Source organism: Meles meles, chromosome 5, assembly GCF_922984935.1.
Source record: "Meles meles chromosome 5, mMelMel3.1 paternal haplotype, whole genome shotgun sequence".
NCBI classification, from domain to species: domain Eukaryota; kingdom Metazoa; phylum Chordata; class Mammalia; order Carnivora; family Mustelidae; genus Meles; species Meles meles.
In genome coordinates this window covers 65,173,751-65,192,071 of record NC_060070.1, presented here as the reverse complement: position 1 = coordinate 65,192,071, position 18,321 = coordinate 65,173,751, and the positions used below count along the sequence as shown (strand labels likewise).

The following is an 18,321-nucleotide window of genomic DNA, read 5'->3' as shown; positions in this document are numbered from 1 at the left end:
ATGATTATCTGGTTTTTCGGTGTTGAGTTTGAGAAGTTCTTTATAGATCTTGGATTTCAGCCCTTGGTCTATAGTGTCATTTGCGAATATCTTCTCCCATTCCATGGGTTGTCTTTTTATTTTGTTGACTATTTCCTTTGTTGTGCAGAAGCTTTTTATTTTGATGAAGTCCCAAAAGTTCATTTTTGCTTTTGTTTCCTTTGCCTTTGAAGACATGTTTAAATTTATATAAACCTCATAAACCTCTTTTTTTTTAGTGATTTTATTTATTCATTTGAGAGAGAGAGAGAGCAGAGGGAGAAGCAGACTCCTGGCTGAGCAGGGAGCCTGATATGGGTCTCAATCTCAGGACCCTGAGACTGTGACCTGAGCTGAAGGCATATGCTTAACTGACTGAGCTACCCAGGTGCCCCAAAAAGTTTGTATACATCTTTTAAATTGAAGGGTTGCTTCTTGTACACCATAGCTATTTGATTATTTTTTTTTTTTAATGATTGGGATTTCTCTCAGTCTTTGCAATGATTTTTCCCATTTCCTGGAAAATCTTGTACCCGTTTTCCGTATCCTCATAGCTCCTCTGATGGAGGCCGTGCCAGCAAGCTGGATTGTGAGACACTGCCAATCACCCAAGTTCCTTCTGTTCAGCAATGACAACGACTTAGTCAATAAGCTTTACTGACCCTGTGAAGGATGTATTTTTAATGGACTCGCCCTCAGGGTTTAGTCACTCCTGTTTTCCTTGAGGCCAGTGTGCGCAGAATGTGAACCCAAACTTTCTGCCTACTCATGATGCAACAGAAATCAGATTCTTTAAATTCATTACCTGTCCTCCAAATGTCCTACCCAGTCTCTGTTTTAATCCAGTGAATGAATGCTTACTAGGCATTGGGCACATCAGCCATTTCTCCACTGATTGTTTTTGATAAGTCATTTCTGTCTACTGAGTCATCCTTGCCAGACACAGTGCTCTTTATATAGACCATGTGAGTCATAGGGGCCCAGGAGCACTGTCCTCCCTGTATTTAAAACCTTCTATGCTTCTGACACCAGAAACTCTACCTGAGCTTAAGGAGCTTTCATTCTCTTTGTTTGTTCTTAGTTTTTGCAAATAACTCCATGAGTCTTTGGATATTGGTGGCCAGACATGAAGTGTGGAAAGCCTTTTTCCAAGATCTTTTGAACTCTATCAGCATTAGCTTGGTCCAGAGATCCTCAGCTTCCTTCAGACTGTTGCTGGGGGCCCTCATTCTATATTGACTGGCTTCCCTGTGGCAAAGGAAGTTGACCCTCCTCTGTTCCCCAGAGAACCTTGATTACCAACTACCACTAACTCAGTGTCTTTCATGAAGACATCCCCATTGGTATCGCTCCCAGTTCCCCCAACCCCTTCTGCCCAAAAGCATCTCTTGTCACAGAAAACTGCTTTGGTTTTTGAAAACTTCTTTCCAAATTCACTCTTGTGTACCTTGTATGGATGTACAGAGTAATGGAGGGCAGAAAGCTGATCACCAGTCTTCTAAGTAACAGTAACCAGTTTAGACAAATATTTGCCATTATTTTCACCTTAGAAAGTATTGCCAGTTGCCAGTATTTATTGTAAATACTTAAAAAGCCAAGAGCCCAGATGGAAAAGCCATCTCCCAACTCCATGGACCACCATCTCCATCAGTTCCTCATAACCTTCCACTCACCTGCCAGGAATCCCAGCGCGGGGAGCAATTCAAGAGAGGGAAGGTGTATGACATAGCAAAAACTCAAAGTAAGACAGCACCCTATGAGAAAGCCTTGAGGGTCTTTCAGGTGCCCAGTGGATGTTATGGTCTAAAGGGAAGATTATCAATAAGTAAACCTGTTGTTTATGAGACTGGCACATGCTCTTAAGTCATGAAGCAAAGGGATGTGACAAACCAGTTAGAGGGTTTTGTTGTCAGAGGAGGACACCTCTCTGAAGGGGTTACATTTATGCTGAGACCTAGAAGAAGCCAACCAAATGAGCCACATGAGGAACAAATGCAGGAAGAGCCAAGGACAGGAGTGTTTCAGGAAAGGTATCACCAAATACAGAGGCATTAGAAGGCATGGCCTCCCTCCAAGCCCAGTTAGGTCCGGTGACACTGCTCTCTCTCCTCAGTTTTCATCACTTCTTGTCTACCAAGCCCCAGCCCCCAAAGAGATTCATTCAGCAGAAGAAAGCCTTTTCCCATGAGGACTTAGGACAGCTGTTCCCACAATCTCTGTCAGCCTGCTTGACATGGGACGATTTTTATCTGGAGTTGACTCTTGGGTGTCCGGCACCTTAAGGATCAGAAGACTGAGGGACAGACCCGCAATGAACTTATCTAAGCTCATGGCTAAAGTTGGCAAAAATCCCCTTTTCCTTATTTAGTCACGTACATATTTGTTTTCCCTGGAGGAGCAGCTGTTCCTAGGGTGGCCTGGCCAGTAACTAAGACTGAGGGATTAGGAGAGATTCCTTGTCCCATCTGGCAATTGCACTTTTTGCTGTGCTGATTAGGTGTATATCCTGAATTAGGTAGATTTGCGAGGCTTCAGCATTCTTTCATGAATTGGACAGAACCAGATAAGAAGCCTCCTCAGGCAACCCCCACTGACAGGCCAAGCTGCTGGCAGGACCCAGGTGTTGGGTTTGAGATCAAGGAGCAGACATCGGCAGTTATATCTCAGACTAGCAGGGAGAAAATTCACAGTGCCGCAAGTCAGAGGATGGAACAGGGAGAGTCTCACCTCTTATCTACAAAATTAGAAACAATTTTTTAAATGCCGCAGGCTTTTGTCCATCTGTTCTGTGATAGCTCTACAGATACAAAGTGAGATTTTTAGTGGTCGTTAAAGATCTTGCAAATGTCTCTAACTCATTTTCTATCTTGTAGAATAAGGGTCCCCTGAGATGAACCAGTAAATGCTGGGCAACATCTGAGGGGATGTTATAGGAAGGAAGAGGAGAGTGCCTGCTAAAGAATTTCTAATCCCTTGGGGATTTGGGAAGGGGACAGGAACAGAAAGTACGATGATGCCTGGGTCTAGGAAGAGGACGGGACAGATTGCACCGTGGTTCAGGGCATGGAGTCCTATTCCTTGGGTTCAAATCTCAGCTGTAGAGCTTGTTACTTGTATGGTCTTAGGTGGCTTAATCTTTCTAAGCATCAATTCCCCTATCAGGGAAATAAGGATAATAATCGTTACATTTACTGAAAGTATTAACCTAGGTAATTCACACACCGTGCATAGCACTGAGCCTGTTATTATCAGATGGATTTCCTAAAGTTACTGAGGAATGCTTTTTTCTGGCCATTCTTGTAGTGCCCATTCCCTGTGGGGAGAGGGTAGCTCCCTTTACTTACAGTATTAGTCTCTGTTTTACTGGGCAATGTGCAGCCACTCATTAGAGAGCAGTGAGTAGCATGGGCAGAAACATTAGATAAAGCAAAGAGCAGGGGTGCCTGGGTGGCTCAGTAGGTTAAGCATCTGCCTTTGACTCAGTTCATGATCCCAGAGTCCTGGGATCAAATCCTGCATCGGACTCCCTGCTCAGCAAGGAGCTGAGCCTTTCCCTGCCTTTTCCTCTCCTTCTGCCTGCCACTTCTCCTGCTTGTGCTCACTCTCTGTCAAATAAATAAAATCTTTAAATAAATAACTGAGTAAATTGAAATAAAGCAAAAAGCAAAGGAGGCATGAAAACAGGGCTGCACAAATGATATGTGAAATCATGTTTCTGTTTATTTTTTAATTTTTTTAAGATTTTATTTATTTATGTGACAGAGGGAGAGACACAGTGAGAGACAGAACAAAAGCAGAGGGAGTGGGAGAGGGAGAAGCAGGCTTCCTGCCAAGCAGGGAGCAGGGAGCCAGGAACCAGATACGGGGTTCATCCCAGAACCCTGGAATCATGACCTGAGCTGAAGGCAGACACTTAACAACTGAGCTATCCACGTGCCCCACATTTCTCTTCATTTCTGAATTTTTAACCCCTTCTCTCTCCCTTCCTCCCTCACCTCCTGGTTGCTAAAGGTTTTACTCTGCATCACATATACCCCGACATTCGACCTGAATGGGAGCGCGGTGCTGAAGATTGCAGAGGTGAGTAGTGCCCCCCTCCTCCCAGCGCGCGTGTGCTGTGCTCCCTGGCTGCCTGCTCGCAGCTGCCTCCCCTAGGCTGGGAGAAGTCCCGGGAGGAGGGGAACTGAGGCCCGGCAGTAGGGTGAGCCCTTCTCTGATCATTACCTTGGGGAGTTTCCACTAAGGAATTGCTCTGTAGGAAGCAGGCTGGGGGCTCTGTCACCCTTGGTCATAATGCTCTTCTGCATGCTTTGGTTTGCTTCATTTGAGGTTTTAAAATGGAAATAACAGTACTGGTTCTCCCAACGCTCCTGCACCTAGGCACTGTGCCTCGTTTTGCTTTCTGTGTCTATTTTTCTTAAAAATAATTGAAAAGCATTTGATTTTAAAAAAATGGTTTTCAAGAAACCAGGTATGAGAGTGAGAGAGACGTTTACTGATGAAATTCCAGACCCGTCTCCTAAAGCCCAATGAACACATTTTGTAACTATCGTTGGAAAGCCTTCTCTTTCCCATCTGTGTTGCAGGCTATGGAACCATGTGCCTTCCAGCACTCCCAAAAGCATGTCCAACAGAATTCTTGGCTTCTCCAGTGCCTGGCAGATGCCTCTGGCTTTTGGAAATGTCAGTATTCCAAAGCTATACTTTAATACACTTAGAATAATTTTCCTTCCATTTCTTGAAAAGAGTATCTTCAGGATTCATGTGTTTTGACAGGAATACATGTGCAGACCTCAAAGAGGCAATGATAATCTGAATTCTGAAATTAGGAAGAAAAAGAAAGCCTAACTGTCAGCACTTATGGGTATATATGTTCTTTTTATAGTAATGATCATCATTTCTCGAGTATACCAGGTAGAAACGTAGCATTTTGGGCAAGTTTTCTTTTTTTCTTTTTCTCATTGTTGAGATATGATAGACAAAATTCTATATATTTTAAGTCTACAACTTGATGTTTTGATATACATACATATTGTGAAATAATTACCACAGTGAAACTGATTAAAATGTCCATCAACTCACATAGTTAACCTTATCACGAATAGTATTTATCTTGTCCTCTACTTGTGCCTTCTATGGTGTCGCGTGCCTTAAAGAATGAAGAGTAAGAGAAAATTATTTTTGAGCACATTGACCATTTTTATGTGTCTATCAAAAGAACAAGAAATGATTAGCCAACTTCTAACTACAACATAAATTCCCAAATGCGTATTTATATAGGTAGAAAGAACACCTTTCTTTAACCTATTTATGTTTTACTCCATATAGGTAAAGAAACAGAATATCTATCAGTAATTTTTTTCAGGCGATTTTTAAGGGATACCTGTGAGTGTTCCTAGTATTTGCACATTCCCTTTTTTGTTGTGTGTGTGGTAAGAACACTTAACACAAAATCTACCGTAACGCATTTCTAAGTGTACAATGCGGTAATGTTAACTACAGGCACTATGTCACTCAGCAGATGTCTAGAACTTACTCATCTTGTGTAACTAAAACTTTAGACCCATTGAAGAGTAACTCCCTATCCTACCCTCCCCTCAGCCCCTGGCAATTACCAGCCTCCTCTCTGGGTGATTTGGACTATTTTCAGTAGGCCATGTCAGTTCGCTTTTTAAATGACAAATGTAGTTTCTAATTAGAGCAAGAAAACAAATTGGCATCTAAGTGGCCTGTTAGCCCTTTGCCATGTGAAGGGTGAGAAGGGAAAGCAGCTGTTCCTGCCTAGTCAGTCCCCACTGCCCACACCCCAGCTGATGGAGCTTGGGCGGTGGGGGATGGGGCACATGTTGTTCCAGGACCTTCAAGAGGGGAAAGAGAGCTACCAGAGTTTCCCAAGCTACCTCCCAGAGGAGGAGGAGGTTGCCTTTACCATGCTCTCAGGAACAAGTGTTTGAATGCAAATCTGATCAAGACATCATTCCTGAGCAGTGGACACACACTGCCTTGACGTGCCCAAGCTCAGGCTGTTTACGGCAGGTAGTTAGAACGCAGAGTAGAGACTCCGCAGGCCTTTCTAGATAGAATAAAGCATCAAAACACAGTGGTCTCTACCAAAACCTACGAAGGAAAAACAAAGCTTTTTTTGTTTTTGGGGAAAAAAAACCAAAAACAAACAACAACTCTCCACCCCAAAGCAATACAGCGACAGAGGCCTTCCAGCTTAGCGGTGGTGGCGGTGGCAGGAAGGGAGAAGCTACGCTCTGGGCTGCGGAGGAGCACTGTTTTTTTTGTTTTGTTTTGTTTTGTTTTTTTAATATTTTATTTATTTGACAGAGAGAAATCACAACTAGGCAGAGAGCCAGGCAGAGAGAGAGGAGGAAGCAGGCTCCCTGCGGAGCAGAGAGCCCAATGTGGGGCTCGATCCCAGAACCCTGGGATCGTGACTTGAGCTGAAGGGAGAGGCTTTAACCCACTGAGCCACCCAGGGCCCCAGCACTGTTTGATGTAAACCCCAGCGCTGCCACCTCCTGCCCGCCTGCGGTGTTGCTTTGGCTACCTCCCCGCCCTGCATTTGTTTTCTGTGAAGGCAGTGTTAGCTGTGTGCTTGTGCCATTTGGACAAGGCGGAGAGAATCCAGGTGAGAAGCTGTGGGGCAGACCCAGCCTCGCAGTAAGTTCAGGTCGCTGCTGTCAGGAGCTGCAGGTGATGATGACGTCCACAGTCCACTGGGCAGCGCTGATCTGGCCAGGACCCTGAAAGGATGGTGCATCGATCAGGCCGCTTCCTGTGGGAGCGGTAACTAGCTCACTAGCTCTCCATGTCCCGCTCCAGCCCTCTGCGATCCTTTAGTTGGGGAAGAGTCCCTAGAAGGGCAACTGTATGAAGGTTGTGAAGCCGGGGTCACACCATCACAGAAAAGCGCGTAGTTGCCCCATGCTGGCATGGACTTCAGAGTTTATGATGAAGGAGCTTGAGACCTTAGCCTCTTGAATTTGGAAGGACTCGGTGAAGATCTTGAAAATGAACAGTCCATCATGTATTGGGTGGTGGGGGGTCTCCCGTTAGGGTGCAGGCCCCCACATGATGTTTTAAGCTCTGCCTCTTCTGCGGGCCCACAGGCAGGCCCTTCCACCTCCCTGTTCACTGCGGGACACGGTTTAGTCGGCCAGGTCTCCTGTGCCTCCCTCCATCTGCCACCTTGCTCTGGTCCCTGGACAGAGCAGGGCTGTGGAGACTGCATTGTCATGGCCGTGAGAGTCGCCATTTCTTTTTAAATATTTTATTTACTTATTTGACTTTGGCAGGGGGAGTGCGAGAGGGAGAAGTAGACTCCCCACTGAGCAAGGAGCCTGATGCGGGGCTCGATCCCATGACCCCGGGATCATGACCTGAACCGATGGCAGATACTTCATGACTGAGCCACCCAGGCACCTCAAGAGTCACCATTTCTAAGTGCCTTAACGAATGGCAGCATGCAGAATTGCTCCTCTGTGCTAGTACAGACTTGGAATAGATCTCAGGTTCAGGAGAGTAAGAATCCCACTCCTCCGTCTGGCCAGTCCATGGGAAGGACATTTCCAACCCAGTCTGATGAGAGAGGAAGAGTGACCCCAAGCATGACGAGCCCCACAGATGCTAGACTAGACCTGGGGCTTCCGTCTCCAGCTGCCCTGATCCCAGAGCCGACAACAGACATACCCTGGAGCGTGCACCTCCCATGGAGAACAGTGGCCATTTATCCATCAGGCCCACCCACCGCCCCACCTATTTCTACGGGGCATCAGCTCTAGTTCTGAGCCCTCAGTGGCCACTCTCTCTCCAAGCCGGTAATTCTGAGGAGGCACGAGAACATATCATGTCCCCGGTTATGGCGAGAGACAAGTACATCAGCTCAAAGACAACGTTCTATAGCTGTCCCTCATGTTCATTTAGCACTTACCCTGGCCAGTCGCTGTTTTAAAAGCTCTGCCTACAGGAAATCATACAATCCACACAGCAATTCTGTGAAGCAGGAAACCCTCTTATCCATCTTTGACAGACAGAGAGAGGGGCACCAACATCCCAAAAGTCAGACAGCTCAGCTGTGGTGGAACTGGGAGGTGAGACCAGCAGGTCTGACTGGGCTTCTGCTCTTCACACCATGCAGCACACGGCCCCCAGCTTGGCTGTGGACGCACCCCCACCCCAGGGGGCCCTGTTGACCTCCTCTGTAAATGGTGGAACCCTCCTAGAGGCTACCCACCGCCCTGCATCCCAAACCGTGCTCAGGGACGAGCACTGTGCAGACACAGTGTTGAAGTTAAACTAGCCTTGCCTTTTATCTTGAAAACATGTGTTTTGATGAAGTGAATAGTACACAGCATTGACTAGCAACAATCAAAGATCAGAACAAGGGATAGGCTTCTAAAAGGTTGCTTATGTTCCTCTATAAGGTTGGCCGTTTGCAGTAGTTATCTAAGTTTTTGCTTTTCCTCTTTGCACTCCTGAAAACCCCTGTTCTGTGTGGGACACTTATAGCCACCAACCTTTGGAGCCTTCCTCCCGCATTGGTGGTTCTCATCAAATGGCTGCATGTTAGAATCACCTAGGAAGTGTTAGTAAAAATAAGATGTGTAGGGTTGCCCCAGAAAATTTGAGTTGTTCGCTCCTGGGGGGACCTGTGCTTACACATTTTGCAAGAGGTCCCCGATGATTGTGCTGGGGACGTCAGGTTGAGAACAGCCGCCCTGATGGTGACTCTTCACTCCCACCAGCCTTCTCCATAAAACCTCCGAGTGTGGTCCACCGACCCGAGGCATCAGCAGCTGCTGGGAGCTTGTTAGAAGCACAGAACCTCAGGCCCCACCCCAGACTCAGGAGTCAGAATCTGCTTTCCATTTAGAGCCCTCTTGTGATTCATGGGCCTACTCAAGTTTGGGAAACAGTGCCACGTTTGAATATCAGTATAACCTCCTTTTAAACGATCTAAAACCCAGGTGAGCACTGTCTTCCCCAACCAGGTATGGAATCCGACCAGCAGCAGCATCCCCTCAACCATGATCCCTCGATAAGTACAAGGTTTTGATTCTCCCATCCCTCTCACCCTTCATCTCCTGCCAGATCACCTCCACACTTTCCCCTTCCCATTTGTCAGTGCTTGATATATATCAAGGGTATTGCTTATGCTTTAAGGGTCTAATCTGCTACAGGGTCCCACTGTTCCTCAGTAGGACACATCTTATTTTTACTAACCCTTCCCAGGTGATTCTATAGGCATGGATTTTCACCATAAGGCCCACCGTCAGCCTTTAAAAAGGGGGGAGGGGAATGCCCCCACCTCACTCTGTAATTCTGTAATCTGGCACATGCTGAGCAGATCTATTTATATGAAAAGCACAGCAACAATTTATAAGCATATGGATCCATAGTTACAAATACTAGATTATTAGATGACTCATATATAGATAATTTAAGAAAGAAAAACAGTAGGACCATCTGAAATCATGGTTTACATTAGCTCCGCAAGAGAGGAAGAAACTTTTCTCACTGGCCTGTATCATTCCTCACATTTGCAAAACAGCTCAGAACCTTTCAGTTCCCACCGTAGTAGTCACGTAAGAAATGATTTTGCATCAACAGAAAGAATTAACTATGTAAGAAAGTTATACTGCCACAAAAAAAGAATAGCATTCTGTAGACTTCAATGCAATGATTTTGTAGATTCTTGAGTGCTTCTCACCTGCTCGTTTAGCCTTTGAAAATCTGCATCTTGGTTTTGAAAATAGGACATCTCAGCCTAAAACCACCAGTTAGCTCCTGGAAGCTTTCTTAGTTGTATCTGAACTTTTCATAAAAATAAGCCTTTAACTTAATGAAAAATAAGTCTTTAACTTAATGAAAAAAGAATGTTGTATTGTCACTTTTGCTATTAACTTGGGAAACAATTTATAAAAAAAAAAAAATTTAAACCATTTAAAACTCCTGTGGAAATGTTGAGAAAAAATCCAGACATCCTTTTCTTTCTTACCCTGCTGCAAGGGTGACTTTTACTCAAGAACAGTGTTTACCCTGAAACCTGTTGATCAGGAAATAGGGATGTGTACTTAACTATGAAGAATGAGGCCATTTCCCCCAAGGCACTGTTGAAACAGTAAAAGGATCATTAAGCACTCAAAATGTAAATAAACTTTCACTTGTGCATCTCACGTTAACTTGCTTAATTAAACTGTAATAATGAAAGTTTTTCAGATCACAGTTTTTCATGATATAGGAAGAATAAGACATTTTGTCAAATTTAGAAATGGGTAATTATGAAATATGCAATATGTGTTTTCTGTTCAATTTCATGAATAATCAGAAATTTAAAACTCCCTATGGATACATAATCCTTCTTGCCATTGCTTGAAAGCTAAACCAAGATTTCTCTTAGCATGATGCCCAAATGAGCAGATTTGCTGTTGAGTTTTCCAGAGGTAGTAACTTAATATTGGAAGAAGCCATGGGAGTAAAAATTGCCAAAGTCTTTGGGTAAAGGAAGAAGAGAAGCCATAGCCAGAAGCTCTGTGGAACGAATTTGAAAATGGTTAAGGTTGTTCCTTTGGAAAGTTTCAGGGTGTATTCTCATGCCTGCTCAAGGTTTCTCTGAGAGATTTTTCAAAGTGAGAAAGCCTTGTTTATAAATGTGTATTTGCTGGTTCAATCCTACTGACTCGTGGGAAACTTCCAGTCTTTGATCCCGTCAAGCCCAAACAAAGTCTGTCTCAAAGACCATTCTTTGTTTAAGGTTCTTAGTTTCAGGGTCTTCTATCTTTCACTCCATCTGTCCATCCATCCCTCAACTGCTAAACACTGGTTAATAATAATAACCAGCTAATAATGGTAGCTACTAGCCAGAGTCTCTAGGATGTGTCAATAAGTTGTGTTTTCTGTACATTCTCCTCTCATCTTTATCCCAAACAAGGCAGATAAAGAATCCCATGACAAGTGAGAATAATTTGCTGTCCAAGTTTCTACAGCTAGGCATTCAAATTCAGACTTTTTATATTTCAAATATGGGCTGTTAACCACTATATTATGTTGCTTCCTCACTACTATCAGTCTTAGAAAATATTAGTAGGATCTTGCCTTAATAATATTAGCAACCAACTGACATTCTTAGGCGTCTCATCCACCTTGGATCTTCACCACGGTGCTTAGTTAGAAAACAGCTGTGTGGTGTTCTCACATGTGAAGCATAGTATTGATGAATTTTACTTTTTTTGTGACCATAGATTCAAGTGACTGGCAGGCATGTGCCACCTTCTTGGGTATCTTTATGCATCGATACTCAGCTTATCTTCTCTGAGCTTTATGCTAGCATCAGATGACCTGATGTTTATATGTTTATAGTTTCGTTTAGTGTCCCTTGTTACCCCATGGGAGTTTAAAACCATTAAGGCTGAAGATCTGCTACCAAAGATACTGATTTAATGATTCTAGTTGTCACTAAAGTATTTTTTTTAGTTGGGCTGACTTCTAACTCCTGAGTGTTCAGTGATACTTTTTGGTTCTTTTAGTTTGATGTAGTAGCATTATTCCTGAGACATACAGCAAATTAAATATTCTACAGTTAAGGAGCAGATTAGTCCACAGATAAAATCCAGAGGAAAAGTACACAGGAGACCCGGTCAGTTTTTCTTGGAAGCATCTTGTTTGTTATGTTCTACCTAAAACTGAGAGGAGTAACCCCACCTGCTGGCAAGAAAACTGGTCAAGGGAGCCCAGACTGTTGTGTCAAATTGGCTGAGGCCACTGAAGTAAGGAAATCCTGTTCTAAGGAGGAGCGTCTCTCCACTTTCCCTTTCGAAAACCCTTTCTTTTCGTCCTTCTGGGCCTGTCACTTTACTGACTCTGATTTGACTCCTTGGAAGTGTCTGTTCTCTGTTTATTTGCTACTGGATGGGCTTTGAGCAAACGAGTCCTTTTGCAAAGACTTTCCCCACTTCCCTGTAACGTCTGACTTACACAGTTCTTGAAGAACTTGCATGGAGTTAGAAGATACACAGAGCGGTTCAGAGATCCCTCTACTTCATTTGGGCTAGTTCATAGGGCAGGGCTAGAGTTCAGTAGATCTGGAGACCCTGGTACAAGAACTAAAGGGTTGAGGTGCCTTAAGCCATTTTAATATGCCAGCTTAAGCCAAGAGGAATATGGAGGAGGAAAAGGGAAGTCACAGAAGTATCCATGTATGCTTAGGCTCTTGAAAAAGTTCCAAAAGTAAAATCAGCACATTTCCCGACCTAGCATGGGGGTCTGACTTACTTATATACATATTCCTTAGGAATAATAGCTTCAGTTATTCTGTGTGTGTGTGTGTGTGTGTGTGTGTGCACGCGTGCACGCATGTGTATGTGTGTGTATCAGCAGGAACCATTTCCTGAGGTGCCTTCTGTCACATTCCCACCTGTTACAGCTGTTCACCTGGAAACGCCTTGGCCATCAAGTTGTCATCATGATTCAGTGTAGAGTTGAGACTTGTAGTAATGGTCAAAATTGTCTATGGTTCCAATGTGATCAACAAGCTTTCGCAACTTCCCTATATAGAAAAACATTTCTTCTGCTTCCTTGTAGCTCAATCTTTGATCTTTCTATTTTTTTATCACCATAAATTATTTTTCATCTCCGTAAAATTTTCCCATTGAAAACACACTATCCCATCTGTTTATGGAACTTGTTACTCAGTATCATACACAGATTTGACAAAGCTGTGCCAGGAACCCCATTCAGATGGGAAAGAGAAGGCGAATGCACAGTTCAACAAAGCGAAGGTCATATGTATTTTGCGAAGCTAAACAGATTTCTCTTGTGGCAGCTACTTTAAGATTTGTCATCGCTTTGGCCAACGCTGAGTATCAAATTACATTCTATTATGCTGCTTTGTATTAAGTGACAATGATTCTGCCCTGGGTTTAACCACGTACTGTTATTTATCCATCTTCTTACTTGAGGACACTGCTTACTCTTGTTGCTTATGTATGGCTTGCAGACTTGTATTTTCTTGTTCTTTTTCCTTCTGCTTTTGGCATTTGTTTTGCTTTATTAACTCTGTGGTTTTGCCCTCAGTTGTGTTTCGCATGCCATAAAGCTGGACGTCCGCAAATGCATGAAATGGCTAAAAAGTCCGTTACGAAACTCCTCACTGCCCTGTGTCTTCGTGCATTCCCTGGCCATCAGGGGCCTGTGGCTTTTCACAAGGTATTTAACTTGGCCCTTTGAGCCTGTGGTAGAGATACAGGATTAGGGTCCTTAAGGGTCAACTCTGCACTACGAAAGCGAAGGGCACGGGGAGGTAGAAGTGCCACTGGAAATACTATAAGAGGAAATTGATGAGCCTTTTCCCAGAAACTCAGCCTGCCTTTGGACTTGCTATTCTCTCGACTTCTCCGATTCAGTGCGCTCATTTCAGCGCTACCCCCAGGTAAAGGCAGAAAAATATTTACAAAGGGAGAAAGCATTGGCTTGGAATATAGTGGTCAGGTTTGTCATGAAAACCTTCCTTCTAGGACCCTTCCTGGTTTACCCATTTATTATGATTGTAAAAAGTAAGAGAACTTTTTTTTTTTTTAAGAAAATGTCAAGATAGCTGATAGAGCATTTCTTTGTGTGGAATTAAAGATAGTGATATTATTAGGTGCATGGTCATTTTTATATTTAAAAGGATAAGTACTTATACATCCATCCTAAGCAGAGTGAGCTTCTTAGATTAACTCTTTTTAAAATTTATTTAAGTAGGCTACACACCCAGAACGGAGCTCAACATGGGGTTTGAACTCACAACCCCGAGATCAAGACCTGAGCAGAGATCAACAGCCAGATGCTTAATAGACTGAGTCACCCAGGTGCCCCAGATTAATACCTTTTTTTTTTTTTTTTAAAGCTGAGTAAGCATGCAAGGTGTCCTTCCCGGTGTTATACCCCTGGGATCAGCAACTAGAAGTGGTGGTGATGTTAAAACTCAAAGAAATGCATTTGGCATTTAAGAAGTTCTTGCCCGGATACAGTACCATGTGCATTACATAAACTCTGGTTCCTCATCCGTGCTTTCCATTCATGGGTCTAAAGCGACTGATAAAATTTTTGAAGGGAGGTTGTAGAGCCGCTATGGCTGTCCGAATTTAAAAGAAGCATGCTTAGACTGAGTATGAGTTTAGCTCTCAAAATAGCTACTTTCTCATCTTTAATGCTTCTGCAGCTTCAAAATCCCCCTTCAGTTAATGTCAGAGCTCAGAGATCTTAAAGATCAATAGCTCTGAAGATTTCTGGGGAGAACATGGGATTTAAAGAAAACTGTTAAATTTTGAGTCACGAGTAGTTCTGCTATGCCGAAGGACACTCCAGAGCATTTGTTGCCTCAAAGTGATGCCCCACACTCATTTGGATGTATTTCCCTCATTTGAACATCATATCATGACACGCCAAGTAAACGCATTCCGGGATGAAGACAGCTTTTTTCTATCTATGTATAGTTTGTGCCTTTGTGTACATTCTAATCCATGATCATTGGAGAAAATGAATTTAAAACTGACATGCCCTTCGATGGCAATTTGAAAAATAAATTAATTTGCTTTTCTTTTTTTCTAAGCCAACTTCTGATTAAATTTATGAGTTGTAAATCCTCAGTCAGACTACTAAGGATTCAATAGATAATTTTAGCTGTTGGAAAATATTTACTTTTACATTATTAATTTTACTGAGAAGTTATGACTGTGAGGCCCGAAAGAAAGTTCCAGCATAAGCAGTAGTGGCCATGAAGGTTAACACTTAGTATGTCTTCCATCTCCCTTCTCATCCATCAAATCAAGTTTGTCACTGAGGTGAGAACACTTTATTTTGATTATAGATAATCTCAGAGTTATTCCTCAAAAAATAATTTAGGTACATTAAATCTCTTTTTGTGGGTCTAAATATACTTAGTAAACAGGAAAGGATGACCCACCATATAGACAGAAAGCAGCAGGTAAATTTAAAACACGCTTTTATTGTTATGACTATCCCTATCACTTCCAGTAGAATTAGAGGCAATAAAATCTGCGAAGTCATGACATTAAACATCATCGTCATCAAATCCCCAAACTGAGATTTCTCCATGCTTGCAGCCATCAGGGAGTTTACTCAGGTCCCAGTAGACATTCAGACTCACAAGACCCACATAGGCCACAACTGGCATGATATCTGCTTAATAGATCCACGACAGGGAAGAGAAACAGGGCCGTGGCAGGCATTTCTCTCTCCCAGGAAGGAGTCCTTGCAGTCGTCCAGATGCTACTCTGTGGCTCTCAAATGTCAGCCTTGAAACAAGAGATGAGAGCCCCCTCGGTGGGTGCAGTCACCTTGGCTTAGGAGCCCCCATGTTTCCACCACAGAGGAACCAGAATTTCCATAACAACTCCATGAGGAAGCAGAAGTCTCTCAGATGACATGAGCAATGACAAGATTCACTCAGGAAACCCAAACCTGTGACTTCTTGTCAGGTTTCTAAAGTCCATCCACAGTCTCCCCAATTCAGATGCAACTTAGTCGAGAGACACTTTCACCCGAAGCCACGCTGGTCAGTTACCCAAGCCGATGGTCCATTTGTATCAGGTTTCCAGAAGAACACAGCTAGAGCATAAATCCAAGATCACTGTTTACAGTGCAGGAGAAAGGGATTCACAACCCTTTCCCCATACTTCATAACATAGGAGTGAGTAAATTCTGTTCCTGTTTGACCATGGAAGGAGTTTTTCCGGATTAATTTCCAGCCACCTGAGTTTGCTCTCAGTAGAATTATCTGGCATATCTAAAAAATCACTCCTTTGCATTCTCCTATGATGCTGAGAATAGTAAGTTCTGAGAGTGATAGTCTTTTTAGGAAAATGTTACTTGCCTATAGGCTTAAAAACAAATTTTCAGGGATTTTAAATATTTATAGTACTCATCGATAATTAGTCCTAAATCAGGCTGACTTTCTGTTCAAGAGGGATTTACTGTCCTCTCTGGTTAATTCCAAAGCATGTTGGTAATGAACTGGTATCTACAGAGCGTGTATGTTGCTATCTTATCTCTTTACCAGGTGTGCATTGAGACATACATATGTAGCTGTCACCAACGTAGTATAAACACGGCTGTGCGAGCAACTCTCAGTCAAATGCTGAGTGACTTGACTTTACAGTTACGACAAAGGCAGGAGAACACGGTGAGCGGGCTTGCCAGCGCCTCTGTGTAACTGCATGCTGTGTGTCCCACACCCTCGATGCGATGCTCCCTCCCCCACCTGCTGCCAGGGCGGCTTCCTCCTGAAGCAGTGGGAGGGGCTTGCTTGGTTTAGAAGAACATTCATTTGTATAAATTCAACTCTTTATATTTTTGCCTGTTTAAAGTTTTGAGAGTCATTTTTCCTTATAGTTCCTATCATTTTTAGTCATTATTTTTTAATTCACTTTTGTTTTTTAAATCATTTTTTAAAAACTCAGATTGAAAATTTTATATAAAAATATTATGTTAATATTCTAACAAATACCAGAAGTAAGTTCAAAATTAGGCAAAATTAATAGCAATTAATTACATGCTGTGAGGCTTGGTGTCTGTTTCTCTTTGTTAAGTAAAAGATTATTCTAGATCTTTCTTCACCTTCTGGGGCCATCAGGGTAAATCTTGATTTGCCTTCTCTCTGTCACCAAAGTCCATTGGCACTTATTGATCTAAATTTGAATAGACTGTCTAAAATGAGTGTTCCCAAGAAAAATGTAAATGTCGTTGGCTTCTCGTATATTTTATCTTTGGAAAATGTTAATGAAGGAGATGATTCTTCTTTAAAATAGGTGTGTGGTTTTTTTTTATCTGCTTCTGAATAATTCAGATTAAAATTCTTTAAAAATCTACAAGAAGTATTCTGAAATGAACACTTTATTATTCTCTAGAATAGAAGTCTCAGGGGCGGTCTGAAATATCTCAGAAGTTAACTTTATAGAAGTGAAGTTCTCATGTTTAACTTAAATTATTTCTAATTTTTAACCTCAATTATTTTCTAATTTTTACAGCTGAGTGGAACCTTAGGGTTTTTCTAGTCAAATTCTTTTAGCCCTCATTTTACAGATGAGGAAGATAAAGCCCAGAAAGGTGAAATTGAAATCTAAAATGAATGAGCTTATCAGTAAAAGAGCCAGAACTAAGCCACTGGGCTCCTGCTTCTGCGGCAGATAGGGTTTGAAAAGGCAACACTAATCTGAAAATGCAAACACTTTTTTTTTTTTAATGCTTGTTGGTTTTTGTTTGTTTGTTTGTTTTACATTTTTATGTTTGCTATGTCCACGGCCCAAGTTTCTATTAAAAAATTGTTTTATCTTGAGAGTATTACCTTAGGTGACCCTTTGTTAAAAACGACTTCACTTAAATTAGGATTTTGAGTATTATAGCGTGGAAATAGTAGTTAAAAAGAAATGCAAATTATAAATAGCAAACATGCTAAGAAAAGAAACCCAAAAAACATTAAAAACACATTTTAAAAGAAGTAAACCTCAGATGTTGGAAATCTTGTATTAATCATACATTCATAGTTCATCCTTGCTAAATGGCAATGTGATGAAATAGTGTAGTACTAATGGTGTCTCCATGTTTTGAGATGAAACATTTAAATGAAACTTTGTAGTTTCAAAGTGATTTCCATTGTATCCCCTTACTTAATCTTATTTTTAAAATGTTAAGGAGGAGATTATGAGGCTTTAAGTGAAATGACTCAGCCTTTGGCTCACATTGCTCTTCTGCAGGAAGGATAACAGGTACACACTCTAGTGGTCAGGGTAAAACCCAGAGTGTGCGACTCTTGATCATGGGGTTATGAGTTTGAGCCCCACATTGGGTGTAGAGATTGCTTAAAAATAAAATCTTTAAAAAAAAAAACCTCAAAAACTCAGAGGGTTATCTTCCTTTGCTTGTGGTATTACGTGTCTAACAAGCCCTCTGGTCCTGCTCATCAGGACCATCTGGACTTACCTGACCTGAGGCAAGATCCCAAATTAGGTGGAAAATTAGTGTTTCCTATCATTTCCTTTCCATTACTCATGCAATCCCCAGAGATGTTTCCATGTCCCAGAAAAATAATTCCAGGATGCTAATATTTGAAGCATATGCGATGTCTACTAGCGGGAGACCTAAGTTTTGTCAGCTAAGAACAGTGATTTTTTAAAAGGCTAGTAAAGGGAAGTGGTCTACAGGAGTGGAGAGGTTCATTCAAAAGAGACTGTGTGTTCGCCCACAGCCCACCTGGCCTTACCTGGGGAAGATATGTCATGTGTACCATGACCCCTC

The 18,321-nt window shown here is 42.4% G+C and overlaps 1 protein-coding gene across 2 annotated transcripts in view; it reads left to right on the top strand.

Moving 5' to 3' along the window:
* The window catches only part of ARFGEF3 (ARFGEF family member 3), a 169,337-nt gene that overhangs the window by 62,027 nt on the left and 88,989 nt on the right, over positions 1-18,321 (top strand). The window contains exons 5-6 of one of the 2 annotated variants that reach the window (XM_046005550.1): positions 4,030-4,098; positions 16,088-16,210. In XM_046005550.1, the coding sequence (XP_045861506.1) occupies positions 4,030-4,098; positions 16,088-16,210 (192 nt within the window). The remainder of the gene's footprint in view (positions 1-4,029; positions 4,099-16,087; positions 16,211-18,321) is intronic. The other variant, XM_046005551.1, reaches the window with a different exon arrangement.